General features: G+C 36.3%; 14 protein-coding genes and 3 non-coding genes across 17 annotated transcripts; 9 read left to right on the plus strand and 8 right to left on the minus strand.

Moving 5' to 3' along the window:
* Window positions 1–199: 199 nt before the first annotated feature.
* UTP8 (Utp8p) lies at window positions 200–2,215 on the plus strand (the record flags this gene model as incomplete). The annotated part of the gene is made up of 1 exon (XM_003676466.1): window positions 200–2,215. One exon carries the CDS (start codon window positions 200–202, stop codon window positions 2,213–2,215), a length of 2,016 nt encoding a protein of 671 aa, XP_003676514.1.
* Window positions 2,216–2,429: 214 nt separating this feature from the next.
* On the minus strand, window positions 2,430–3,440 carry NCAS0E00840 (uncharacterized protein; the record flags this gene model as incomplete). Its single annotated transcript, XM_003676467.1, has 1 exon — window positions 2,430–3,440. The coding sequence occupies one exon, from the start codon at window positions 3,438–3,440 to the stop codon at window positions 2,430–2,432; it is 1,011 nt and encodes a 336-aa protein (XP_003676515.1).
* A 72-nt stretch (window positions 3,441–3,512) lies between these two features.
* Window positions 3,513–4,205, minus strand: NCAS0E00850 (uncharacterized protein; the record flags this gene model as incomplete). Its single annotated transcript, XM_003676468.1, has 1 exon — window positions 3,513–4,205. The coding sequence occupies one exon, from the start codon at window positions 4,203–4,205 to the stop codon at window positions 3,513–3,515; it is 693 nt and encodes a 230-aa protein (XP_003676516.1).
* Window positions 4,206–5,768: 1,563 nt separating this feature from the next.
* Window positions 5,769–7,091, plus strand: CLD1 (carboxylic ester hydrolase; the record flags this gene model as incomplete). The annotated part of the gene is made up of 1 exon (XM_003676469.1): window positions 5,769–7,091. One exon carries the CDS (start codon window positions 5,769–5,771, stop codon window positions 7,089–7,091), a length of 1,323 nt encoding a protein of 440 aa, XP_003676517.1.
* A 481-nt stretch (window positions 7,092–7,572) lies between these two features.
* Window positions 7,573–7,660, plus strand: NCAS0Etrna9Y. The gene is given in 2 exon segments: window positions 7,573–7,612; window positions 7,624–7,660. It is a non-coding gene; the product is annotated as a tRNA-Tyr (tRNA).
* Window positions 7,661–7,848: 188 nt separating this feature from the next.
* On the plus strand, window positions 7,849–9,045 carry NCAS0E00870 (uncharacterized protein; the record flags this gene model as incomplete). The annotated part of the gene is made up of 1 exon (XM_003676470.1): window positions 7,849–9,045. One exon carries the CDS (start codon window positions 7,849–7,851, stop codon window positions 9,043–9,045), a length of 1,197 nt encoding a protein of 398 aa, XP_003676518.1.
* Window positions 9,046–9,265: 220 nt separating this feature from the next.
* Window positions 9,266–10,414, plus strand: SHY1 (cytochrome oxidase assembly protein SHY1; the record flags this gene model as incomplete). The annotated part of the gene is made up of 1 exon (XM_003676471.1): window positions 9,266–10,414. The coding sequence occupies one exon, from the start codon at window positions 9,266–9,268 to the stop codon at window positions 10,412–10,414; it is 1,149 nt and encodes a 382-aa protein (XP_003676519.1).
* Window positions 10,415–10,663: 249 nt separating this feature from the next.
* On the plus strand, window positions 10,664–11,701 carry DAM1 (Dam1p; the record flags this gene model as incomplete). The annotated part of the gene is made up of 1 exon (XM_003676472.1): window positions 10,664–11,701. One exon carries the CDS (start codon window positions 10,664–10,666, stop codon window positions 11,699–11,701), a length of 1,038 nt encoding a protein of 345 aa, XP_003676520.1.
* A 248-nt stretch (window positions 11,702–11,949) lies between these two features.
* Window positions 11,950–13,062, plus strand: SCD6 (Scd6p; the record flags this gene model as incomplete). Its single annotated transcript, XM_003676473.1, has 1 exon — window positions 11,950–13,062. The coding sequence occupies one exon, from the start codon at window positions 11,950–11,952 to the stop codon at window positions 13,060–13,062; it is 1,113 nt and encodes a 370-aa protein (XP_003676521.1).
* Window positions 13,063–13,273: 211 nt separating this feature from the next.
* Window positions 13,274–14,668, minus strand: NCAS0E00910 (uncharacterized protein; the record flags this gene model as incomplete). Its single annotated transcript, XM_003676474.1, has 1 exon — window positions 13,274–14,668. One exon carries the CDS (start codon window positions 14,666–14,668, stop codon window positions 13,274–13,276), a length of 1,395 nt encoding a protein of 464 aa, XP_003676522.1.
* A 441-nt stretch (window positions 14,669–15,109) lies between these two features.
* RPS23A (40S ribosomal protein uS12) lies at window positions 15,110–15,885 on the plus strand (the record flags this gene model as incomplete). Its single annotated transcript, XM_003676475.1, has 2 exons — window positions 15,110–15,174; window positions 15,513–15,885. 2 exons carry the CDS (start codon window positions 15,110–15,112, stop codon window positions 15,883–15,885), a joined length of 438 nt encoding a protein of 145 aa, XP_003676523.1.
* A 306-nt stretch (window positions 15,886–16,191) lies between these two features.
* On the minus strand, window positions 16,192–17,883 carry NUP57 (FG-nucleoporin NUP57; the record flags this gene model as incomplete). Its single annotated transcript, XM_003676476.1, has 1 exon — window positions 16,192–17,883. One exon carries the CDS (start codon window positions 17,881–17,883, stop codon window positions 16,192–16,194), a length of 1,692 nt encoding a protein of 563 aa, XP_003676524.1.
* Window positions 17,884–18,337: 454 nt separating this feature from the next.
* Window positions 18,338–19,141, minus strand: COG2 (Golgi transport complex subunit COG2; the record flags this gene model as incomplete). The annotated part of the gene is made up of 1 exon (XM_003676477.1): window positions 18,338–19,141. One exon carries the CDS (start codon window positions 19,139–19,141, stop codon window positions 18,338–18,340), a length of 804 nt encoding a protein of 267 aa, XP_003676525.1.
* A 169-nt stretch (window positions 19,142–19,310) lies between these two features.
* Window positions 19,311–19,384, plus strand: NCAS0Etrna10N. The gene has a single exon. It is a non-coding gene; the product is annotated as a tRNA-Asn (tRNA).
* Window positions 19,385–19,593: 209 nt separating this feature from the next.
* On the minus strand, window positions 19,594–22,752 carry VSB1 (Vsb1p; the record flags this gene model as incomplete). Its single annotated transcript, XM_003676478.1, has 1 exon — window positions 19,594–22,752. The coding sequence occupies one exon, from the start codon at window positions 22,750–22,752 to the stop codon at window positions 19,594–19,596; it is 3,159 nt and encodes a 1,052-aa protein (XP_003676526.1).
* Window positions 22,753–24,186: 1,434 nt separating this feature from the next.
* On the minus strand, window positions 24,187–24,849 carry NCAS0E00960 (uncharacterized protein; the record flags this gene model as incomplete). The annotated part of the gene is made up of 1 exon (XM_003676479.1): window positions 24,187–24,849. One exon carries the CDS (start codon window positions 24,847–24,849, stop codon window positions 24,187–24,189), a length of 663 nt encoding a protein of 220 aa, XP_003676527.1.
* Window positions 24,850–25,956: 1,107 nt separating this feature from the next.
* NCAS0Etrna13I lies at window positions 25,957–26,030 on the minus strand. The gene has a single exon. It is a non-coding gene; the product is annotated as a tRNA-Ile (tRNA).
* Window positions 26,031–26,295: the final 265 nt, after the last annotated feature.

The following is a 26,295-nucleotide window of genomic DNA, read 5'->3' on the forward strand; positions in this document are numbered from 1 at the left end:
CTACCTTGCTATACAATCACTACACAAGTCAAATGTTTCCAAATGTTTATATTGATCATCCGCAACGGAGATTTTTTTTTCATCTCATCGAGAAATTTTGAAAAATTATCATAATGGTCTGTAGCATAGTTCAAACAACTAGGAACTGTATTGAAGAAAAGAATAGTTTGGATCATATTAGAGTGACAGTCAGATAACCATGCCCTCATTATCACAACCTTTTAGGTTGACTATTCTTCCAAAGATTGCATCCTTAAGTAATTTTGCGCTTCAAAGTGATTACATCCAAGTAAATGACTCCACTTTCAGTCCAACCACAAACAAGATTACTATCGGTATCTCAGGTTCTTCTGTCTCACAATATATTGTTAATCCAACCCCTAAGCTGATTTTTAACTTCCCGATCCCATCCACTAATATTGTTACGGCATGTAACGTATTTGAACAAAAAGGAAGTTCTGAAGAAACTTGGTGCTTTGCAACAATGGCTAATAAAACTTCCACTTTGAATTTAATTAACAAGAATCAATACCAGACCAACGAGGAAGAATCTGGAGACTCCGCTCCATCAGATTCCTCTGTTACAAGTGAATTCAAAATTAAAGCTGATGATCATGTAGTCGATATTAAGATTTTAAATAAGAAAAAGATCATAGTTGTTTTAAAGAATGGGAAAATTCAAACCTACGACTTTGAATTAAAATTACTGAACTCTATTAATATGGCATATAACAACGTTCGCTTTGTTGAACATTTCCATGAGGATGGTAAAGATTTCATGTTTGTTTTATGTGATCTTGAAAATGATAAGGTATGTTTGAAATTGTTCCAAATCAACGAAAACATCGAAACTATTAATGATAGTGCCATAGAATTGACGTCTACTATTTTAGAAAACTTCCCATTGGAAAATGCTAAATTTTGCTATCAATTTGGTAAATTCTATAAACTAACGGATGATAAGATCTTGGTGTATTCACTACCCCAATTCCAATTTCAATATTCCATCACACTTCCAATGATAACTGATTTGAAGGAGGGAGAAAGAGTTGTTTCATTCAAACCTATCTCTCCAAATAGAATTTTATTGACAGTGAACAACAAGATCTATTTATTGGATTTAATCCACAATTCCATTCTTTCTGAAAGAGAGTTAACTCATTTGAAGACTTTTCAACTACTAAAAACTGCTGTAGTTGATACTAATATAAATCAAAACAGAACCCTTGCCATTGGTGTTTCAACAAAATTTGGCTCCAATCCTACTTCTTCATTAGAACTTCTCAACGTTGATGTGGGGACAAGTACAATTAAAGATTCATTAGGTAAGAGTTTCCAAACTAGCAGTACAGAGAACAATGTACAATCTTTAAAGTCATTATTTGATGACGAAAATGATTACAGCGACAAAAAGAAGCAAGTGAAGAATTTCAACTATGAGAAAATCTACAAAGAATTAGTTGACAGTAAGAATGACGTAACCAAATTTGACGATATATTTTTCAAAAGTTTTGATATTAAGAAAGAATATTATACTGAAAAAGATAGGTTTATCTATAATCATGAATTTTTGGTTCAAATCATTGATCTAATATTTGAAACATTCAAGGAAGAATATCCAAAGACATTTACTTATCTTTTAACAGATCCTTTGTTCCCATTAGAGCGTACTAAGGGGCTATTAGCTCGTCTCAACAACCATCCAAGGTTATTCAAACAAGCTATAGTAACATGTCCTAACTTGCCATTAAATGAGTTATTAGCAGAATTGTTTACTATCAGTAATGGTGAATTATCTCTTGATATATCTTTGAGAATCTTACAAGACTACACAAGAGATTCAATTAAAAAAGAATTGAAAAAATTACCCAAAATTGAAGTTGAAAATTTTATAGAATTCATAATTGATGAAGAATCTGATATCAAAGATACCACGAATGCACCACATTTGTTTCAACTACTATCATTGGTTGTAGATTCCATTGGGTTATTTGCCTTGGATAATGCAGTGCTGGAACGTTTATCCAAATATATTGATGAACAAGTTGCTATTGCACAAAGTAACACTGAATTATGGCATTTATTGGATTATAGCAATGTGCTGGCATATAAGAACGATAAATTCGTTACGAGTACAAGCAAAGACTCTAATACAAGTTTGAAATTACAAGAAGAGGTTCTACCAAAATATTCAGTAGAATATCTAGATCTTTAGGAACCAGAATGAAAGGATGGTATGTGTATAATATATAGATCCAATAGACAAGAGACTAAAACAGCTCTTGCGATAATTGGCAAAATAAAGGAGTTACTTAAGGACTTCGATAGAAAAATGCATCATTAGTTTTAAATTTTCTTAAGTGATATTATAAATAATAGAAATATGTAAGTTAAGAAGAATGCTTATAATAACAAAGAAATTTTGTATGCTAGTTCTTTTGAATGTTAGGTTTGAATTCAAAAGATTTAACCTCTTTTGGATTAGTAGATGAATAATGTTGGATATCATTATCGGAAGTGTAAAGAATGTGTTCCACCAATTTTACCCTTTCATGATTTTTACTTATCAGAATCACTATTTGAGACCTTGTACCGTAATATTTCCCCACTGACAAAGATGTACCAATGTCGTCATTTACTTCACATTCCAGTGGCGGAACAAATATTGTTTCCATTGGGAGTGTTGAATTTTGATTAAATTTAGTGTTCTCTTTGGGTTGTACTGAGCATGTAGATGCAAGTTTAAAGCATTTTTCTATTAACATATCCTCGTCTAAAGATTTCGATTCTTCGACTAGATCTTGCAGTAGAATTTTCCCAAATTTTATCTTCCTCCATTCTGCTATCCTATTATTTGAAGCTCTTTCTACAGTAATTCCACCTGTTGCAAACATATCATTGGAAACAGTCAAATAAGGATCACCACTCAAAACTTTAAAAGTATTCCCCTTTGAATCTATGATCCTATATTCATCATTCAATGGATCTCCATAAAAAAAATTGAAATCACCCGTCTTCCGCAAGTAATTGTATTTACCATCAAACTTCTCATATGTATCCCATTTATTGAAATCTGAATCATGCTCGGAAAGAAATACGAACGGTATCATACCTCTAGATTGGGGCTTTACTAACTGTTTCAAGTCTAGTTGACTCTCTAGCTTCAAATTCAATATAGTCGCTATCTTTGCATCTCTATTTATGCCTATCCAGGTACCGAATATTTTCTTTTCATGTAGTTCGCAGGATTTTGCCATGTCGAAAGGGGACAATATAAAATCATCGTTATGCCAGCACGATACGTGTGTTTTCCTCTCAAAGAATTCGTCCCTATTAGATATTAGAATAAGTTCATACTGGGGATGGGCTGTTGTTGCTAATAGAATACACATTGTTTGTTGTTTGTTGATCAGTTTTATTTGTGGAGAGGAGTTCCCCATGGTTATTGAACTTTAGTCCCTAAATTGAAAAAAAAATATGTAAAATCGGGGTTTCGCGCATATAAGTTAAACTTAATCAAATAATCTGTTCATAAAGCCTTTTAAACCCTTTTGATGTTTATGTTTCTCGATCTTCTCTAACTCCTTCTTGTTCTTCTCCACGGCCAAGTTTAACTTCTCAGCCTGGAGTGATTGTGCACTTCTTTGACTCTTCCCGGTGGCTTGCGACTTGTGAGATACTACATCATCGCCGCGTCTTGTAGAAGAAACCCTAGAAGTTTCCCTTCGTAACGTCTCTATAGTCTTGGCCTTTACTAACCCAGTCTCCGTCTCAAGGTTGTACTCCTCAGGGAACGCAACATCAGCCGGATTCGATGTTAATGGAGCATTAATATCTAACGTTGCCTTCTTATTTAAATCCAAGCCCTTAGCCGCAAGGGAACCCAAAGTTTCTGTATTCCCCTCCTTAGCATTAGAAGTAATCACTCTTTCAATGGCATTGGAATCAGGTCTTCTTAGTGTACTCATACTTGTTCGAGAAGTGATCCCGTCCTTAGTGTGGGAAGATGTTGCTGTAGCATTAGTATGCTCTTGTTTCAACTCGGTCTCATCTCCACTTAAGGTATCCTTGCGGTCCGTCCCTTTATAAGCTGTGGGTTCCTTTACACCAGTGAATGGTTCTGGTTGATATGAGTCTATCGAGGAGAAAGAAGAGACGTCCTCGAAGTCATGTTCAGTGCTGGTAGTTGATAGACGGTGCTCCATTGTTCTTCTTGTTTTCTATGTTAAAATTGGAAGGACGATGACTAAAGATTTATACAAGAAACAGTGGATGGAACGTTTGATATATGTCACTTTGCAACTTTGAAACTTGTTGTTTAATGTCAAAATGTGTCTTGATTGTTACGATTTTTCGAAGTGACTAAAATATTGCACGGGGTAACAAAAACTCGGATCAAAATCTTTCAATGAAAGTAATAATATAGGATGATTATGATATAGAACGACTCGAATACCAAAACAAGATTTTAGTTAGTCCAGAAAGTCTATATAATATGATATTGTCATGTATATTAATTTCGCATCTGATACCACTGTTTAGGTCTGGTGAATCGGTGATATGGTCATCCTTTTTTGGATGTAACTGGTGAACTCAGCCTTTGTTAGAATCTCATGCAGTTTGTTGTAGTTAAAGAAGGTGGTGAGTTAGAAAGCTTTTTGTTCTCTTTAATAAAAATATTTGGGAAAACATTTATCCCTGAGGCCTTTATTTCCCAATCAGGTATTGATTCCTGGTAACCAGCGAGCGTTCAGAATAAAAAAACATCTATTCACGGTTACTGAACAAACACACCTAGCAAGAACTTGATTTCCATTTAAAAATATTGGTGCCTCCCTCAGAAAACCAATCAGGAACACCTAAGCTAACTTCATAAAGAAGATTCTCCACATTCCCTAATTTAAAACACTTTGTTTCAAATGTTTTGTCTCTTCAAAGCTGCAACTTCCAGAAAAATACTCTTTGATAGCACTCAACCTCTGCAACGGTAACTTCAACATCTTGGTGTATAGGATAATATATAATATCACCTTTGTCCTGAGATCTGAGGAGAATTCCATAACTGAAGTTACGGAAAACACTCACAATATTCCTTAAAGTGGGATTACGGTCTCGAATTATCTTCACCCATAGACTAACAATAAGTCCAGAGATAATATTCTTGCCTCTGTTGTGATAGTGGGCTTCCACAACACTTGTAGTTGTATGGTTCATGGATAGCATTCTTTTGGCGTCATGAAAAGTATCTAAAAATTTATACAGTATTCAAGCTTAGGAATAATATAAGATTCTTCATCTTTTGATAAAAAGCATAAAATATATTCTCTCCTCTCTTCTGGGCAGAAACCAACCATGAACCAGTTTTGGAAAGTGTGGATAAAAGGGTTTCCTATAGCAAGAGTTGATTTCCTTGCATCTAACAATTGTACTATTTTTGTACTGCACCTGCCAACCTAAAATATTTAAGTCTATATGTTCATCTTCTCGGTTTCCCTCTCTTAATTTTTTCCAAACTAGCAGTTGAGTACTACTGAGACATATGTTAATCTTGCACTGCTTGTAATAGATAGATAAACGCATCCAAACTTTTCATCTCAGGCAACGCGAAATGGAAAGACAACTCCGGCAATTTACCGGAGAACCGTTTTCATCCTCATCGATGAACTTGAACAATACAATAGACAGCAATCACCAAAAGTGTACCATATCTAAGAGGAGCACTAAGAGATTCAGTGACTACTGGAATATGAGGAACTACTAGAGCCAACATGTTGAGAAGAAGATCGTTTATGCTCACTCTGAAAACAACACTGCAAACAATATTTAAAAGACGACAAAGAATCGGCACCATCGCCAAACAAGAATCGCAAAGAAACGTTACTGAATATGCCACATCGAATACCATCTTACCACAACCTTCGACTCCACCGGTTGCCATTCCTATAACTGATATCATTACTTCTTTACCCAGTTTATTCCCAAGATCATTACATGACTCAAGAAGGGATTATAATACCTTCACCACCGACATAGATTCCTTACAGTTGAATCTTTTGAAAACCTTGCCTTTTTTCCCCATGGGATCATCGCAAAAGGTTGCAAAATTAATTAGGACACCCATCGATGACGAGGGCAATTATATAAATGAGTTTTGTATCATGCCGGCTGTGAAGGATGGTGATTACTCTTCACCAGACTTGAAGCATTTAATTTTCATTCATGGATATGGTGCTGGTCTTGGGTTTTTTCTTAAGAATCTGGAAAATATTCCATTACTTGATAATAAATGGTGTATTCATGCTATAGATCTGCCCGGGTATGGGTTTTCATCAAGATTTAAGTTCCCCTTCCATTACCCTAACGATTCTCAAACCAAAGTTCAAAAATGGTTTCATGACAGGATATACCGTTGGTTTCGTGAAAGAAATCTTTTACAAAATCCTCAAAATAATTTAGTCATGGCTCATTCATTAGGTGCTTATTTAATGGCACATTATGCATTCCATTTCTCAAACCATTTTAAAAAAATTATTATGTGTTCACCTGCTGGGGTATCACAATTTGCAGTTGGAAAGCAAAACAAACAACCTCCTTGGTGGTATAATAAGTTATGGGATCTGAATTATTCACCCTTTTCCCTTGTAAGAAACTCCGGAATTTATGGATCCAAAATAACAAGTGGCTGGTCATACAGAAGATTCAAGCCCACATCTTTTAACGGATTAAATGAATCACAATTTGAAGCACTTCATAAGTATACATATGGAATCTTCAATAAGAATGGTTCTGGTGAATATTTGTTAAGTTTCATATTAAGTTGTGGTGGTGATCCAAGATTTGCCCTAGAGGATAATCTATTTAAAGAGGAGAACCCCCCTGAAGACTTATGCGATTGGGTTTGGGTTTATGGAGATAGAGATTGGATGGATATAAATGGAGCTCATCGAATTTCAAGGAGGTTGGTAAAGAAAGCTGGTGACACAAGTAAGAGCAAAGTTCATGTCATTCCGTCAGCAGGACACCATCTATATTTGGATAATTACAAGGCCTTCAACAATTTGATTATAAAGGAGATGGAAACTATGGGTTAAGTCAAGGAATTTATCCTTTTAATATTGTATTATTTATTACGTGCTACTATTCTTTAATTAAAAAATTTTTTTTGTTTAATTTATTTATTTATCATCATTTAAATTTATTCCATATTCTTAGCCTGAAAAAGAAAAAAATATTATTATATTGCCCAAATATCTTGAAACTTATTATAGAAAAACCTAAAACAGAAAATGAAGAAAGAGGGAGGAGAGTGTGGAAGTACGATAACATTGAAAATGGGGCAAGAAAGCCACTGAGTAAGCCTATAATCAATTAATAGCAGAATTAGAACAAAATCTAAAGGTCCTTGACTAGTTTAATGTCCTTACAGAAGACATCCTTTTCGAGTAAATACTTACACCAGACACGTTTGTTGGAATTAGAAAAAGTGTGGCCTACATGAAGGTTTGTCACTTGCAAACCCTGTGGTTGGTTACTAAACTCACCAACTGAAGATTCTACAAAAATTACACAATCCTCTCGGTAGCCAAGTTGGTTTAAGGCGCAAGACTGTAATTTAAAACACGAAATCTTGAGATCGGGCGTTCGACTCGCCCCCGGGAGATATTTTTTCTTCGAAGTTTCAATGGGTGTTTCTCGTTTCCACTGGAATTTTATTTTTTCATTCCATTTATGACAGACACATTTATAAGATCCTCTGAAAAATCTAAAATATAAAAATGGACTCATCGAGAAAGGCTTCTCAGTTCTTCATTAAATGAACCAGGCAAAATATTCTTTTATCATTCCAATATGACGGTCACTGATCCACCACTATCTTTCGAACAGAATACAGATAAAGAAATAATCAGATTCACTCACTTATTAAACAGTGAAGCATGGAAGGGTCTCCTCAGCGCAGAGCAATATGCTGATAGAGAAGCGGTTCTGGGCGCTTCACCCATTTCTCAAAGAGATAGATCTCAAACCATGAAGACTGAATTTCCACAAGGTTACGAATGGCTCGGTATTAAATATTTCGTTGTGAAGGACTCCACCTTACCAGCAACTTCAAAGACAAGTCAAATTGTGTCGGCATGTGAAACTTTGAATAGATTAGGATGGTGCATTCGTCCTGATTCCAATGGTGTTATAGAGCCTACGTTGGTGGTGTGTATTGGTGGGGTATTTACTGCTGAGAAACATCGTAGAAAGGGGTATGCTAAGAAAATGATTGAAATGTTGAATAAATTTTATGACCAGATCCGTGATGCTCCTGACGCTCCTCCCTTGTTGAAAAACCTGGTAGTTAATTTGTATAGTGAAGTGGATGATTATTACGAAAAAGTTGGATACCATTCCATGCACGTTCCATTGCATCACGTTACTGAATTGGATGAATTCTACAAAGTTTTTTGTAATAATGTCACCAATAAGGAGGGAAGATATTTGGGTTACGATGATTATGAAGATTTAGTGGAATTGGAGAAGAAACAGTTCAAGAAACATTTGTCGGAACTGGCTGTCAAGAATCCAAAATCTTTTGTGTTTACTGTGAAGCCAGATATTGACATTTTCAAATGGCTTGAAGATCGTGACATTTTCATTCAAGATAAATTACACAAGGGTGCCAAAGTTCCACCATTCGGGTTTGCACTCAAGGATAATAGTCATATCGTGTGGCATCACAATTGGAATGCTAGTACTCTGGTAATTGTGAAGATTTTCATTTCTGATGAATCCAGCAAGAATAATTCAGAGGAGGTTTTGAAAGAGTTAATGGCTCATGCCGTCGATGAAGCCAAAGCCATGCAGTTATCTCAATTACAATTTTGGGATGAAGAAATTCCATTAACTGAATTCCCAAATCTAGCCAAGACTTTGAAGCATCTGGAGGATGATTCTAAATTGTATGTCACCAATGGATCGGTTAGTGCAGTAAGACCACCAGCTGGATTTGACAAAGATACCATTGTTTGGGATAACAATACCAAATTCTGTTGGTTTTGAACACATTTCCTCACGACTAGATAGAGTGTAATAATAAATAGACATCATTCAACTAAATAATAAACTATCGTCAAAGTGCTGCAATAGCGCGGGGCACTATCAACTGGAAAAACTGCTATTCAATGAAATTTAAAGGATCGTTATTATCTTAGCGTAAGAAACAACAAAAGGACAAATACTCGTTATTAAAAGAAGAATACATAAAGAAGGGCTACTAACCATGTCTCTTAATAAAGTTGGATTGACACAATTCAGTATAGGAACTCGACAGCTTCTCGGTAGACGGTTCCACCCCCAAATCCCGCTCTCAGCGGTATTACAAGCCAAGAGAAATGTTATAACTTCTACTTTTGATTGGAAACCAATGAAGACGACCAACAATCCGAATGAGGAACAAGATGAGGGAGGGTCACACCGTTGGCATGTAGGGAGAAAGATTGCACTTGGATTGATGTTTGCTATGCCCATTATTTCATTTTATTTGGGGACATGGCAATTAAGAAGACTTAAATGGAAGACGAGATTAATTGCCACCTGCGAGACGAAACTAATTTATGACCCTATCCCATTACCTAAGGATTTTCAAGAGGATATGGCTACAGATTGGGAATACAGAAAAGTCATCTTGAAGGGTAAATTCCTTCATGATGAAGAAATGTTTGTGGGTCCAAGGGCTAAGAACGGTCAAAAAGGTTATTTATTATTTACACCCTTTGTGTTAGCTGATTCCGGTAGAAAGGTAATGATTGAAAGAGGTTGGATATCTGAGGAGAAAGTAGCCCCAGAAAGCAGAATGTTGCACCATTTATCATTACCACAAGGGGACAATGTGGAGGTCATTTGTATGATTCGTCCTCCACAGCACAGAGGAAAGTTTCAATGGGCCAAAGAAGATCGAAATTCAAGATTATGGCAAGTCTCTGATATATATGATATGGCCAAAACGTCGGGCTGTGAAGCGGTCGATTTCCAAGCTGTTTATGATATGAGTGATCACAAACTTCCAACTGCAGAATCAACAAAGGCTGCTACCTCAAATAGTCCATTTTCTTGGAAGTTTTGGCAGAGTAGTTACGGTGCAACTGAAAGTCAAAAGCAGTCATCTAGGAATAACTTAGAGAAACCAGAGACGGATTCCACAGTTCAATTCAACGAATATCAGTTTATCAAAGCGGGTGTTCCAATTGGGAAGAAACCAACTATTGATTTAAGAAACGCACATTTGCAATATTTGGTCACTTGGTATGGCCTATCCTTTCTAAGTACCATATTCCTAATCGTCGCCCTGAAGAGATACTCGAAACGTTCTGTCATCTCACCAGAACAATTGAAGAGGGACAAATTGAAACATGCCAAGAAGTACATGTAAATATATTAAAAACATAATTATGTAGACATGCGTATATATATATATATATATATATATCCATCTATCTATTCATATGAAACGAAAATATTCTGTATTGATTTTTAAGTGTTTAAGACGCCTATTATTTGAAGTCGCGTTTTCAAATTTAATCAACAAACAAAGAAATAAATAGATGGCATTTGAAAGATTCCCTTGAAACAAGCTAGCGAAGACAGAAGCTAGACAGCCAATTGTCAAAGGAAGGAGGCAATGAGTCAAGAACAAGCAAAATTAACGGATTACAGAACTACTACAGATTATAAGCTGTCTATAAGCAGCAATCCTGCATCGAGAAGATCCTCACTTGCCTCTACTAGCGAGGGGAACTTCGGTAGTTCCACAGGCAATGCTGATACAAACCATATGGATAATGGTGATGATGGATCAAATGTGATACATGAATTTCTTTTACCCCAAATCCAAGAATTAACCGACTCTATGATCACTTTGGATGGGAATCTAACGCGATTAAACTTTATCCATGAAAGTCTCGTTGATTTAAATGAATCCATTGGGTCGCTACTTTATGGACTGATGTGTAACTCTTGGTGTGTTGAATTTCCAAATGTTCCTCACGTGCTAGAGAGAGAATTGAGAACCGTGAAACGAATAGAATGGATGAAAGCTGAAAAGAAATCACTACAGGAACAGATTGCTAACATTAGAAATGGCAACGATAATAATCAGAATATTTCCAAAGTTAATAACTATAATAATGCGAACAAAAATCAAAAAGGATCATTCAATCCCCCTTTATTCCCCTCAACGCAAGGTCGGACTACTTCAAGAAACCCCGATAACAGTAACACTCATGCTATTATCAACAAGTCCTCTCATAAAATGGCATCTTCTAACAAGCATCCTGAAAATAATGACGAAAATATAGATGATAATAGTAGTGAAGCATCATTTGTTTCTAATCCTGCATTGGAATTCCAGAATTCCGGTAATAACCATAATAGTAGCAAGAGTAAGCTAAGGAGGAAGTCAATCCTGCACACAATTAGAAATAGTGTGGCATCACATGCAGATGTTTATGATCGAGAGAGCACGGCAACGGGAAATAGAATGTCCTTAGGAACTGGGGCGAGTAGGATAGTAAAGAAGACTAACATAGCGGCACCATCGCAAAGAAGGAGCACAATATTGAAAGGCCATGCCTCTCGTGTTTCCTCTGGTAATGCCCGTTCTCAGGCCAAAAATCCTCCCAGCTCGGATAGCGATAAAAGAAGACCACCGTTTAGGTAAGTAAGCTTTAGTATTACAATATTCCCCATGTAACTATATAATTTCGAAGGCAGATCTGCCACTAGAAGATATCATTACTGTCTGTAATAGATAATTAACAGAACAGTATATATGTGTCGCGCACGACGACAGGGTAAAGTAAAATGTCGTTGGCATAATGAAAACAAACTTGAAGAAAGTCAGATATAGATGGAGACATAGAAGAGGAAGACAACACCAAGAAGCACCAGGAACAGGTTATCTACGCTATGTCAGAATATATCGGGAAAACAATCTCTCTGATTTCCGTTACGGATAACAGATATGTGGGTTTGCTAGAAGGAATTGACTCCGACAAGGGGACTGTCACATTGAATGAAGTTCGTTGTTTCGGTACAGAAGGTCGTAAGAACTGGGGCCCCGATGAAATTTACCCTCAAAATACTGTCTACAACTCCGTCAAGTTTAATGGGAATGAAGTCAAAGATTTGAGTATCCTAGAAGTTAAAATTGAAGATGTTCACCCTGTCTTACCACCTACTGCAACTGCTGTACCAATGATGCCAATGCAAGAACAACCAAGAAGCCAGGCTCCTCCATCACAGCAATCAGCACCACCACAACAGGTTCCATCTGTTGTGGCCGGATATGGTGCTTATGCCCCTCCTCCAGGTTCGGCGGCATCTGCACCAACAGCAACTCAGACAACCACATTACCATCCGAACCCACTACACAACCACAACAAACAACAGCTTTCTCTTCTTCAACAGGGGAATCGGAATTTGCGGGTCTTCAAGGAGAAATACAACCACCACACGATCGTGGTAATAGAGAAAGATCAAATCAAAATAGACGTCGTGGCTCTCATTCGAGAAAAATCGAAATTCCAAAATCTGATTTCGATTTCCAATCTAGTAATGCTAAGTTTGCCAAGGAAGCTCCTGATATTGCTAATGAACATGTTGAATCTACTTCCCATGATGTTCCTAGTTCTGTTCATGTTAATGATGGTCAAGAGACTGCCTTAGCTCAAAATGAAAATGCTACCCCCGACACATTTTATAATAAAAAATCATCATTTTTCGATTCGATTTCAACGTCAACAGAAGCAAACACTAATATGAGATGGCAAGAAGAAAAAGTGCTGAATTTGGATACTTTTGGCCAAACATCAGCTAGACCAAATTTCCATGGCGGTAGAGGAAGAGGTAGAGGCAGAGGCGGTAGAGGTGGAAGAGGCAGAGGTAGAGGCGGCAGAGGTGGAAGAGGTGGTTATTACAATAACAATCAACATCAAGGTGACTATCAAAACAGAAATAATAATAATTATAATCAACACCAACAATTCTCAAACGACACAACCCACCAGGTCGAGTTTTGAAGAAAACGAGAATGATCTAACTAATGCTAAACTTCAATGACCATGGGAAAATTGGTATGTTTTTTTAGCTTGTTTAATACCATTTATCCCTGGGTTCCAAAATGCTGAGCTGTACAAATGTATATATACTCTAAATGCATATTAGAATCATTAGTTTAATACATTAACTATTTACGCATCAAATACAAAATCTATAATCTATGAGAACCACTTATTTTGTTGCTAGTTCATATATGGACCTATCTGCCATTCCTACTACAATCATAGAACCATCCTGGTTTACATCTAGACATTTAACTCTATCATGCTTAAACTCATTTGTCGTTCGAAATCTCCAAGAATCACCATTTGCAATATCAATAGCATATAATCCATCGTTGGCACCAACAACAAGTCCATTCAATTGTTCCAGTTTTTTTAGAATCGGCTGAGAGTAACCATCTTGGCCCACTTTAGTAACCATGTTGGCTACTATATTGCCGTAAAGAGTTGTGGAATAGGAGGTTTCGGAAGCAGACCTAAGTTCCCGGTCCTGAAGTTCCTTAGAAGTAGGTAATCGTACTAAAATCAATCTCATATACGGCACATGTGAAGTAACAATGGCTAAATATTTTTCTTCAAGTGATGGTTTAAATAGTAATGATTTATCTAGAGTAACCATGTCTCTTACAGTAAAAGAATGTGATGTGAATTGTGTATTATTCAACGCCAAATTGTACAATAACTCCAGCTTTCCACTAGTAGCGACAGTGAAACACGAAAGTTGTGTTGATTCTTCTTTAGTAATTAAAATCATAGGTTTCCTAACAAGAATATCTTTCTCAGTAAAATCTTGAAATTGCAATTCTAAAGCTGTACAGGAGGAGGACAATTTCTCTTCACATGTAGTTTTTAATGAAGGGATTCCGTCTTTAGGAAGATTCAAACAACTTAGCTTCAGACAATTATCTAAACCTGTACTAATAACGTACCAGACCATATTACATTTCCAGATTTTGATATGAGTAATCATTTTATCGTGTATTTTCCAAGTGGCATTGTCAATGAATGCACCTGTGGCATCATATAAAGTCAGCATTCCATTCATTGAAGTTGCATAATAATATGAACTATTTTCATCATTGAATGTTCCACAGAGTTTGCTAATGCCGGCGTTATTTGAAGGCTGAGAAAGTTTACTCACTTGCTCGAACTGATCTGCGTTATATAACAAAATTTCTCTATTGGACATCGACAATATAATTTCATTATTGTCATTACAGAACTGGGCTGCAATTGTGAGGGCATTAAGTTCTCTCTTGAGAACAGAGGTGAATTTCACAGTATGATTCCAAGATTTGAAAAGTGCCACTGATTCGCTTATGTTGTCGTTTAACTTCAACCTGCCCATTTTGAGAGCAAGTGAATGTTCATTAAATTTAATTCTGTCTGCAACAATTGTTTCCAAATCATCTTCTACCTGTAATTGTTCCTTATCGTCTACCACAGCCAAGGGAAGAGACGCTTCCTTCAAAAAAGAACTCAATGTCTCTTCAAACCCATTTTTCTTCAAATATTGCGCCACAAGAGCTTCAATATATTTTCCAGTTACCGAATAATTCATCATGGTCTGATACTTTAAAACATTTACCTAACAGTACTATAATGTGCAACTCAAATGTATAAGCGACGAAATTTCAGATCATCGATCTCGGACATTTTCCTAATATTTTCAAGACTTGCTGAACACCCACACACCATTAACATCGGTTCATTATTGGGTTTAAAATATAAATATTTTTTAGATTTTTTCGCTCTGTCTAAATAACCAGTCCAGACGGAAGGGATCTCCGCCTAGGAGACAACACCTCCCTCTAACATCTTTCTCCTTTTGGGGGAACACTCCAGTCTAGCATCTGGGCTCACTCTACGTTCAGGCTGGCTTGGGTTCTTCCCCGACAGTAAAAGTACTCTCATAATGTCATATATGAAATATCCTATGCCATTATAGTGTAACTAATTTCATTTTGTATCTTAAAGGGCCAAGAACAATAAAACACAACCAAAAATGGGTAAAGGTAAGCCAAGAGGTTTGAACTCTGCAAGAAAGTTGCGTGTCCACAGAAGAAACAAGTATGTTATTATTATTAATTCACAAATTAATGAAATCTGAATAGATGATGAGATGACCTATATCCATTGGGTTAAGTTACCGGAAAGGAACGAATAAATGGTGGAATAGGAGACATACATGAGAACAGTAAACCCTTAGAATGTCACTATGTGAAGTTCGTTTAATTTGGGGTTGGTGCAGATCGACCACTAAGATATATCTAGAAACCTCATACCACCACAATGGGCAACTGGAATAGACCAGTTTTATTCGTTTAACCTTTATTATCCTCACAACGTCTATTGAACTACAAGATATTCATATACTAACAACCAATTTCATTTGAATTTTTTAATAGTCGTTGGGCCGAAAACAACTATAAGAAGAGATTGTTGGGAACAGCCTTCAAGTCTTCTCCATTCGGTGGTTCTTCTCACGCTAAGGGTATCGTCTTAGAAAAATTGGGTATTGAATCCAAGCAACCTAACTCTGCTATTAGAAAGTGTGTTAGAGTTCAATTAATCAAGAATGGTAAGAAGGTTACTGCTTTCGTTCCAAATGATGGTTGTTTGAACTTTGTTGATGAAAATGACGAAGTCTTATTAGCCGGTTTCGGTAGAAAGGGTAAGGCTAAGGGTGATATTCCAGGTGTTAGATTCAAGGTCGTTAAGGTCTCTGGTGTCTCCTTGTTGGCTTTATGGAAGGAAAAGAAGGAAAAGCCAAGATCATAAGTAACATGGAAGTTTTTGTTTCAAAAAATTATATCATATTATTTTCTATCAACTCCATTACTTTTGAAAAATTATATTTTCCATTCCCAATAAAGAGAAAAATGTATATTTAAATATATATCATTTAAAACTACTGCACGTTAATCATATTATTAAAATAAATTAAAAATCATACTGTATCTCTTATATTTATATTTTTAATTCTTGATTAACTTTGTTTATTACATTTATGCAAATATTTGTATGTATATATTATGGTAATGCTATCTACAATATATCAATTCATGGTAGTTATTATTAACCCTTTCACTTCTTTAGTGCCTTATCTATAGCATTGTGGTCCTTCTCAAGAACTTCATTCAAATAATAAATACCACGTTGTTGACTAGTGAGAATCTCAGCAATCTTATCGATTTTATGTTTAACTTCTTCGTCAACACCTGTCCCGGCGCTAGAATTGGGTTCTGATGCAGCGGAGTTCCCGCCATTTGCATTGATAACGACAAGCGTATTATCTAATTGATCTGAAATATTCTTAGAACGTTCTTTCAAGACAGCAAGACGTGCCCATAGTTCGTTAGTCTTACCCAATCCGGCTGGATCTTCACTTTTCTTCAACAATGCCTGGAATTGAGACCACATCTTTTCTTCCGATATACTCAAAGGAACACCTCTATTTTTCAAAATACTGATTTGGGTTCCTAACTTCAGAATTCGTCTTTCAATTTCAGCGTTTCTTGATTTAGCTTTCAATATTCTGGCAGCAGTATCTAATTCATGCTTTTGTTGTAATTGAGTAGATTTTTCTAAGATTTGGTTCAAAATTAGACGAGCCTGTGCCACATTTTCCACTTGTAATTGACTACGTTGATTCAAACCTTCAAATCCAAATAATTGTACAGGGATGACATCACTAGATGGTCTCTTTTCAATGGCAGAATCCCATTCTTCTTGAGGAATATTAATGGGTTTGTTATACAGCATGGCCTCCGTCTCATTCACTTTATTGTACATAAATGTTCTCAACTTAGATTTGTTGGAATTTGGATCCCAGGATTCTTTACATTTTAATAACTGTTCCTGTATTTGTTGTGGATAATACGACTGTTGATATTGTTGCTGCTGCTGTTGTTGTGGATAAATTTGTGTTTGCATTATAGGTTGTTGCTGAGTTGTTGTTTGACCTGGTTGTTGCATCCATGAAAATGAGGGTTGTACTGAATTTAAGGTTTGTTGCTGTTGCTGTGGTTGATGTTGCTGTTGCTGTTGTTGACCAAATAATCCACCAGTTGCAGACCCTTGGTTCAATTTATTACCAAATAACCCCCCACCAGTGGTATTACTGGTGGTGCCTTGGTTACCAAATAAAGAACCTGGTGTATTTGTCGTCTGACCTAATGGTTTACTTCCAAACAAACCTCCGGTCCGTTGTTGGTTATTATTTGCCCCAAAGAGACCACCACCTGTAGAGGCACCAGTATTTTGGGTATTATTCCCAAATAGTCCTCCTGATACTCCTGTGCCCGCTGTTTTGCTACCAAAAAGACCACCCCCAGTAGATGTAGGTTGATTTTGTGCAGTATTCCCAAAGAGACCTCCGCCTGTAGTGGTTCCCGCGCCAAATCCACTAGTAGTATTCTGTTGCTGCTGTTGCCCAAAGAGGCCACCTGTCGTACCAGTACCCAATGTGTTTGTCTGTGCAGGCTTATTACCAAATAATCCACCGCCGCCTATACTAGAAGCATTCTGTTGATTACCAAACATTCCTCCTGATTGTTGCTGTTGCTGTTGCGGTGTATTAGCATTGGCTCCAAATAAACCAGATCCGCCACCTACATTTTGGTTATTATTCTGCTGATTGGAATTGAAACTAAATCCTCCTGCCGGTTGTTGAGTTGGTTGAGATGCTCCAAATGTTGGTTTGTTGCCAAACATCCCTCCGGTCGATCCTATCGTGCTTGTATTGGCATTATTTGCACCTGAATTGAAGGTAAACATTTGAATCGTGTTAAGTAAAAGACGATCGTATATGTCTTTATTCTGATTTACGTAGATCCATTTATGACAATTGATGGATCAAATGTACCCTTTTGACTTGTTATTGATTTTTCAATAGACGTCGAGATAGAAAACTTTTTCGAAAATTTACGTATAGAGCGATGATAATAACGGTTTTATTTTAAACAATCGTGTCACTAATTGAAAGCAAGTAATTGATGACTAGCTTAAAACATAAGAACTATGTGAAATCTCAGGTCCATATCTAAAGTGCTATTTCGTTGAGATTTTAAACTAATATAAAGTAGTACATGCAGGGGTTACACTTAAAGTCCGCTTCGTATTTCATAGACAACATAAAGGAAAAATATTCCCATCCCAACAAGTTCACCAGATGTGAGTCCTCACAAAATCATGCATACATATTGACATTTAGGATTTTATGGGGATATGCTTATTTGAGTTTGTTATCTTTAAGTATTGACACTAACAATGCCGATAATTGAGGTGATTTTGATGGATCTTCCAAGCATTTATCAGTCAGGATCTTCAAAGATATCTGAAACTCCTGCAATAAACCTTGGTACTCATTTCGTAAATGGTGAACATATGTGGAGTTTAATGACGCCACAGAGTCAAGTAGCAGATGGGACTTATCCACTAGGTTGTATAATTGGTTGGTTAATTCGGTACACAGTAGCTCTTCCAATGGATCTTGCCCACACATTTGATGCAACAATTTACTTAGTTTTTTACCCAATGATATCATTTCTGAGAGCTGAGTATGGTTATTTAGGAGATCAAGAATGTGATCTAATTTCCTTAAGTAATCAACCGTATCGGAAACAACTTCACTTGTTTGAGGAATATCATTTGTGGTCAATTGGTTTAATTGAGACATAAATTTATTCAATTCATTCATTGTTTGCTCTAGTTCAGAGAATGACTGGTTATCCACACCGCCTTCCTCTTTGCTGTAAACTCGACAAAATTCCAAATAATCGTTATAATCGGTGGTAACTTGATCTAATAGGGTATGGACTACTTCATCGGATAGCGTGGACATATCTCTTATCAGAGAGTCTAGAGGAATGTAGTGAAAGTTGTTACTTACCAGAAATTCATCTATGACTAATGATTTCTTTCTGTTCGATTTATTCTCAACGTATTTCTCAGCTCCCTCAGCAAATAGATCCCTAGTAATTTCAGGAGCTGTGGGAAGTTCCAAATCCAATTCATCATCCTCCAGAAAATCCATTTCTTGACTCCTAATATTTAGCCCTTCAGTATAGGTTTGAACCTCTTCCTTATGTAGACATTGAAATTAACGTTTTCAGTATTTGATTGTGTTTAATAATAAATAAAGAATGCATGCACAAATATACTTGACATATATGGCTTAATATCTATTTTTTTCATCTTTCAAAGACTCCATGGCCAAGCTGGTTAAGGCGTGCGACTGTTAATCGCAAGATCGTGAGTTCAATCCTCACTGGGGTCGTTTTTTTTTTACCTCACGTTATTATCCTTCCAGGTTCTTCTAACGAAGAAGGCATTCTATTGAAGTTATCTTGTTTTTAGTTTAATTCACTTTTGCAACTAGCACAACATCAGATCGTGACGATAGGATTATAGAATACAATGCAGTTTTATTTTATACTAGTGACAATATAGACAGTATTAACTATATATTTTCTTAGGTTAGGTAATTCATGCGCTCACCAGAGTATACCCTAATAGTTCCTTGAACCTGTTATCTTTCACGGCCATTATTAGCAATGTTAGTTCCGTGAATAACTCAGCATTTTCAGCCCTCATCTTAATCAAGGAACCAGAATCAATGACCCATAAAATAGAATCAATTTCTGCCCTTATAGTCAACGTTTTGAGAGTGGATTCATTATGTTGTCCAGTTATCTTCCCATAACAAGTTCTGTTGGACATTGTTTCGTATATGTTGCCTTGTGGTAAATTAAATGTTGCCTTTAAGATCCCAGTTTCCACGATGAAAAATATGTTGTTGTTATGTATCAAAGTCGATTGGGAAGCCAAAGGCAATTTAACGAAATAGGGACATAATTGGCTCCAAAATTTAATTTCATTTTCTTTCACGGTTTTATCTGTAGATATAATACCAGGTCTATACTGTTTCAATGTAAATAACAACAAGGGAAGGAATGGAGCCTGATCCTTAAGTTCTGTTTTCAAATTCTTGACAGTTTGCTCTTCATTTTGGAATACATTTTGAGCAACGGACAGTATTTGATGATTACGTGGGGTATTAATAGGTAAAGACATGAGATTTCTTGGTATATCTAGATTGGATTTTTTATCGTTACCTGCTGTAAATTGATATTTTTGACTACCTATGGATGCATTAATATCAATAATTTGCTTTCTATGTAATCGACTTTTAGCTTTATCTCTTAATTGTTTATATTTGAAAAGAAATTCATTTTCACACCATTCTAGGGCGCTATTTAAGTCATTAAATAGCTCTACTCCCTTCAATAGACCAACATTATCAAATGCTTTGTAAATATGATCCCTCTCCTTGATAGATGATATGAGCAATTGAATTTTCTTTGTTTGAGTGAACCTTTTAATTCTATTGAACCCCTCTGCGGCAGAGTAATCAATATTATCAGCATTAATGTTTTTGAAATCAAGGATTAAGTATTTGATTCTAAGCCTTGATGAGTCCTTATGACAAATTTCCAATAACTCATCAATTTTCTCTTCGATGGATATAATAGTTCCGAAAAATAACAAGTTTTGCAATTTTAACACATAAATTTGTTCACCAATGCCATTCAAAAACTTTGTTTGGATCAAATCTCTATAAACAGTACTCTTGGCTACTGTTCCATCATATTCTCCATTAATTGTTTGCAATTTAGTACTATCGATTAAAAATGAGAAGCAGGCAATTAAAATACCGACGATGATACCTAAAACAAAGTCAAAAATACCCATCGTAAGAACAATAATAACAATGGTAATATATTCAAAATTGGAGATTTTGCCCCAAGGATCCCATAGGGCTTCCACCAACAATTCATAACCCAAAAGAAATATTAAAGATCCCACAATACAAATAGGAATGAAGGATATTATTACTGGTCCAATGAACATCACAATAGCAGTTAATATTATTAAGATATAACCGGCCATCGCAGAATCTGCCCCAGCACGAATAAAGAGAACACTGTTTGTATAAACCAAATAATTCTGGATGGATCCAACGGCGCCGCTAATAAAATTAGATAACCCATGGGCTATTAATTCTTTATCCACATCATATTTATCCAAGTGTAATGACATGGCTAATGCAGGGACATTAATGGGAACATGAAGGATACCAAAAAATGTCAATGCTAGCATTGTAGGTATTTGTTTGAAGACTAATGTCCAATGGACTTTCTTAAAATCGAATAATTTATAATGGTCGTACCATTTTGAATTAGAGATTGCGATGGGGAAGATCCAACCAGAATCTCTTAATTGATTTAGAGTGAGGCTTGGAATAATGGCTACAATAAAATGGAAAAGGATTAATGTTAGGATATAAAATGATGGTAAGACCAATGAATTCTTAAAGCAACGTTGAGTTACAATCAATATTACAGTCAATAATACAGGTAATAACCACTTCCAAAGGGTAGCCCAATCGGAAAATAGACTAGCAAGGAATGGTATTGAATATTCGAATTTTGCCACTCTAGTGGTTACTTCTATACCGGTAACAAGCAAGAAATAACCAACACCTCCAATACATCCAATTAATATATGACGTGGGAAAAAGCCAACAATTTTCCCTAAATGCAATTTGCCCAGAGAGTAAAATGTTAAACCAGTTAACATAGAACTAATTACATAACAAAAAATTGTAGTGGTAATAATTTCGTCATCTCTTCCCGGAAGTGTTTCTTTAATTGCTAATGCCATCGTATGGAAAAATGGTGTCACTTCTATCATTTCACTTCCGATACCACTGGGGAAACTCGACCACCCGCTAGAATAAATCGTTTGTGATATTATAGTGGAAATATAGAACATTGATAAACCAGTTGGGCCTAAATGCGAAAATATTGGTTCTGTAATGGGAAAAATAATCATACCATATGATAAAGCATCAAGAATATTCAGTAGAAGACCCAAAACAGCGGCAGGTAGATAATGGATGAATTGATAAGGGAAATCAGCAATGTTTTGCCATATTGTTTCAGAGTTTCTTGAAAGAGACGGTGTTGCAGTTCTGTATATGGATTGATACGAGGATACATCTTCTCCCGTGACGGTGGGCAATAAGTCATCGATATTAGGATTAATATTAGAAGACAATGGTGAAATGAGTAATCTAGAGGATTCATCTACATCAGCAGCTTCGGCGACAGGTTCGATAAAATCTTCTTCAGCTTCTTCGTCTTGTCCCAGTCCCAGTCGCTGGTCAAGACTATCATTTTTATCTGCCATTAGACCATTATCTTCACCTTGGAACAAGGTAATGTAATCTTTAATTCTGGTATCATCCTCATCATCTTCGAAGTCTTCAGATATGGCAGCAGTTTGTTTATGCAATTTTTCAGAAGCATGGATTGGTCTATTAAACAATCGTTGGCCACCATTGTAAGCCATTGGCAACGATTCTTCATCCTGTTTCATAGATCCCATTAGGGCAGGTGAAACAGAGAGGAATCCACTCACATAGGACCGACCCATGTAATTATTATTATTTACATTTTCATCATCAAAATAATCATCACGAGGTTCTTCTTCTTGTTGTAAACCTAATGACACTGAGATGGAACCCGATATAGATTGTTGTTTGTTCTTCTTTTTGAAATCGATTGAGTTACGGTGACTCATTTCAGTGTTGCTATGTATCAAATATGCAGCAATGGAAATTTGGATCCTGTTATTTCTCTTAACAAAATTACAATAATTGGAATAAAGACAAAGTGTGTTATATACACTTGTCTAGTTGATTCCAGATGTCAAAGTTCCTGAAGAAAACTCAATTGGTTGTGTATGGCTTCACTGAGACAAAGATGTGCTTGACAATCGATAAAGTAGAGATGATTACATTCCATTGTAGAAACGGGTGCGGGGTGTGGGTGCTGTAGAATCAACATATTCGATAAGATAAGAAAGAATGAATAGACAAACAACCTCATCAATCATTCAATTACGGGTGTCGCTCTCATGTATATTTTAATTGACTGTACACCTCTCCTTCAGATTAAATCTGGTAGCAGGGACGGATAGATTTTTTAATTATACTAGTTTACATCAAGAAAGGTAAAACTATAAACACTGTAAGAAGTAGATATATTCACCAAATGAATTTGTAATGACCCCCAGAAGAGGAAAAAGAATCAGAATTTTCTAATTGAGCGTCCTTGAATCATTCTTTCGAATGTAACAAGATCAATTTTCTGCGCAGGAACCGCTTTCTCCATTAAAACCTCAGGGTAAGAATACCCTGAGAAGAATTGTTCGATTAAATGACGCAAATAATATCATCCTCTTCTTTTAAAACTTGGAAGGTCATGGTTTCCTTCAAAAGGAATTCATCAAAACACAACAACAAGAAAGTGGAAAGCTAATTGGAAATACAAAACTTTTTATAATGAAAAAAATTGGTGAATAGCCCCGGGTAACCAGGGATATTCATGATTTTGTTAGGGCCACAGCAGATATGAAAATTTGCGATGAGATGTCGTCGTTGAGTCAGTGATTATTACAATATTCTCTATTCCAATAATTTCAAATGTTATTCAATATGAAAAAGCATCGTTAGTTATGATGCTAATCCAAACTTTAAATACAATATTTGCTGCGACGGGCAGTTTACAGAGATTGTGATCAGTTTACAATTTAAGGGTCACATCATTTAGATAATGTCTTCACACTTGTTCAGCATGTTTAATGATTAAAACTGCTCACGCTTACCAGCCAATTAAGTTCACAACTTGTTTGCGTTTGCCTCATGAACACCACTGCACTATTAGCAAAATGACATTTATCAACGGGCTCCCGTGTTGCACCAGTTGCTTTGCTACCTGCATTAGTGGTGACTCTGATCTTTTTGGTCAACTGGGATTAATGCCGACCCTGTGGTTAGCCTATATTTTAAGTTTGGAATACTCCTACTTAGCATCAATGAATTTGTGAATTGGTTTAGTAATTACACTAAATGCTTTCGCAAATCTACTTTAATTAAGCAGTTAACTTCAATCTGATAGTTCTACACTTGTTATTGTTTGGTACTTCCGTTGATAATGATTCATGTAACCGTTTCTAAGCAGTGTCTCGGTTCCGTTTAATGAATGGCACATTTAAGATAACAGGTATTCTTGTATCCCTGAAGACAAAGAATGTACCAGTAACCTGTGTACCAAAAACGACAAAGCTCAACTCAACTTGTTTCGAAATATTTTCTGCACAACCAGACTTCATAGCTCCAACCACCACAAAGGGTTTAGGTGTTTCTTCTCTTACAAGTCCTAAATCCTTTACCAGTCCATATTCAATCATGTTGCTCTGAGCGCCACAATCTGGTAACATATGAACATCCTTCTCCTTCACTTTCAACGTCTTTGTTGGAAGATCACTCACTAATTCGTCGTTCTCCCGTTCACCACGTCTTACCCACTGAGCAGTCACCAAGGAAATTTGAGGTGACATGCCTTGTTTTTTTGGCTTGGCTGGGCATTTAGCAGCAAAATGCCCTTTTTCTTGGCAACGGTAACACACAACCTCCGTTGGGTTTGGTGTAACCCAACCCTCCAGAGGTGAGGCTTTGGGTTTCTTACCAATACGGTTAGCGAGTTTGTCGCCAGATGGCCCCCGCTTGAATTTATAACTCAAATTAGCAGCAATCCTTTGACACTCCTTCAATGATTTGGATAGATCATCAATTTGATTTAATAATACAGCAGTGTTGGTTTCTCCCAGTCCCATTAAGAAAAAGAAGGGCCCCAACACGTCCCTAGAATAAAATTTTAGTGGTAATGCTGATTCAATCCGATTGAATCGACGAGTATAATCCTCAATAGACCTTTCCTTCGAACTTATTCACGGTACAAACGGCCTTGTGCACCTTGTTTGATAAGTGATCTTCTTTAATTTCAATTGTATTGCGGTTTATCGCGAGATCTATTAAGGTTAAGATTGATGGATTACGCCTTACCTGTCCCATATCAACTAGAACAAAGGCTACTCAATTATTGAACGAAATCGGTGATCTATCCAAATCTTTGAAGGAGTGTCAACGGATCGCTGCTAGTTTGAGTTATAAATTCAAAAGAGGGCCATCTAGCAGCACACTTGCTAGCCACATTAAAAAGAAGACAAAGCCCCCCTCTTTGACTATTTGGATTACTCCATAGTCGAAGGAGAGTGTTTGTTTCCGTTGCCAGCAAACAAGAAATTTTGTCCAACCAAGGCAAAAACTAGGCATGCCACCTAAATTTCTTGGTAACTGTCCAGTGGCTAAACGTGGTGAACGGGAGAACAATCAGTTGGTAAGTGAATTTCCAAATATTGTGACATATCTTTAAGAACGCATTAAAAATGACATACTGAACGTAATGTGTGTCTGGAACTAGCAAGTGTCAGTATGTTCCACGAGGTATAGTACAGGACACAGTGTACATCGGGAAAACTATGTATCAGATATTGACGAATGTATGATGACAGAGTAAATAGAGATTGCATAAGAATGCATTACCACATAATGGAGTATTGAAGTCACATTAGTAATATATGAGTAGAACGCACAATGGAGCACGGATTCTTAGTAAGGAATGAATGTGAGATGGACGTCGAACGTGCCGTAGAATAGATAATACAACGAAATGTTTCAAGTAGAAATATTTGTTGTGCTATGGGAATATACTATGCTCTGGAGCCGAGAGAATTGGTTTGGACCGTGGAGATGTTTGATAAGTAAAAAGTATAAATATATGATTTTTTAGTTAATTAATCTGAAATATAAAAACAGGACAGACAATATAGAACACTACTTGTCGCGGTATAGTTCATATTATATTAAAAAATATAAAAAAGTGATCTCTAGCGGGATCGAACCGCTGATCCCGGCGTTATTAGCACCGTGCCTTAACCAACTGGGCCAAGAGATCTTTTATTTTAATTTTTTTAAAATAAATTAATTCTGTAGTATAAATCATTAGGTCATCTGATTAATTTCTAAATTATGACATCGAACAGATTTAACTGTCGTGATCTTTTAAGGTTTTACAATATACCTACTTAGTGAAAACTAGTAGTATATATAATTAGCATGGGAAGACACAAAAATTCAAGACTGATCATGGCGCATCCATGACTGTAGTTCTTCTTATTCTTAGCAAAATTGGTAGTCAGTTCGTGTCTTTGTAGAAAAGG

The sequence above is a fragment of the Naumovozyma castellii genome, chromosome 5 (genome assembly GCF_000237345.1).
Source record: "Naumovozyma castellii chromosome 5, complete genome".
Taxonomy (NCBI): domain Eukaryota; kingdom Fungi; phylum Ascomycota; class Saccharomycetes; order Saccharomycetales; family Saccharomycetaceae; genus Naumovozyma; species Naumovozyma castellii.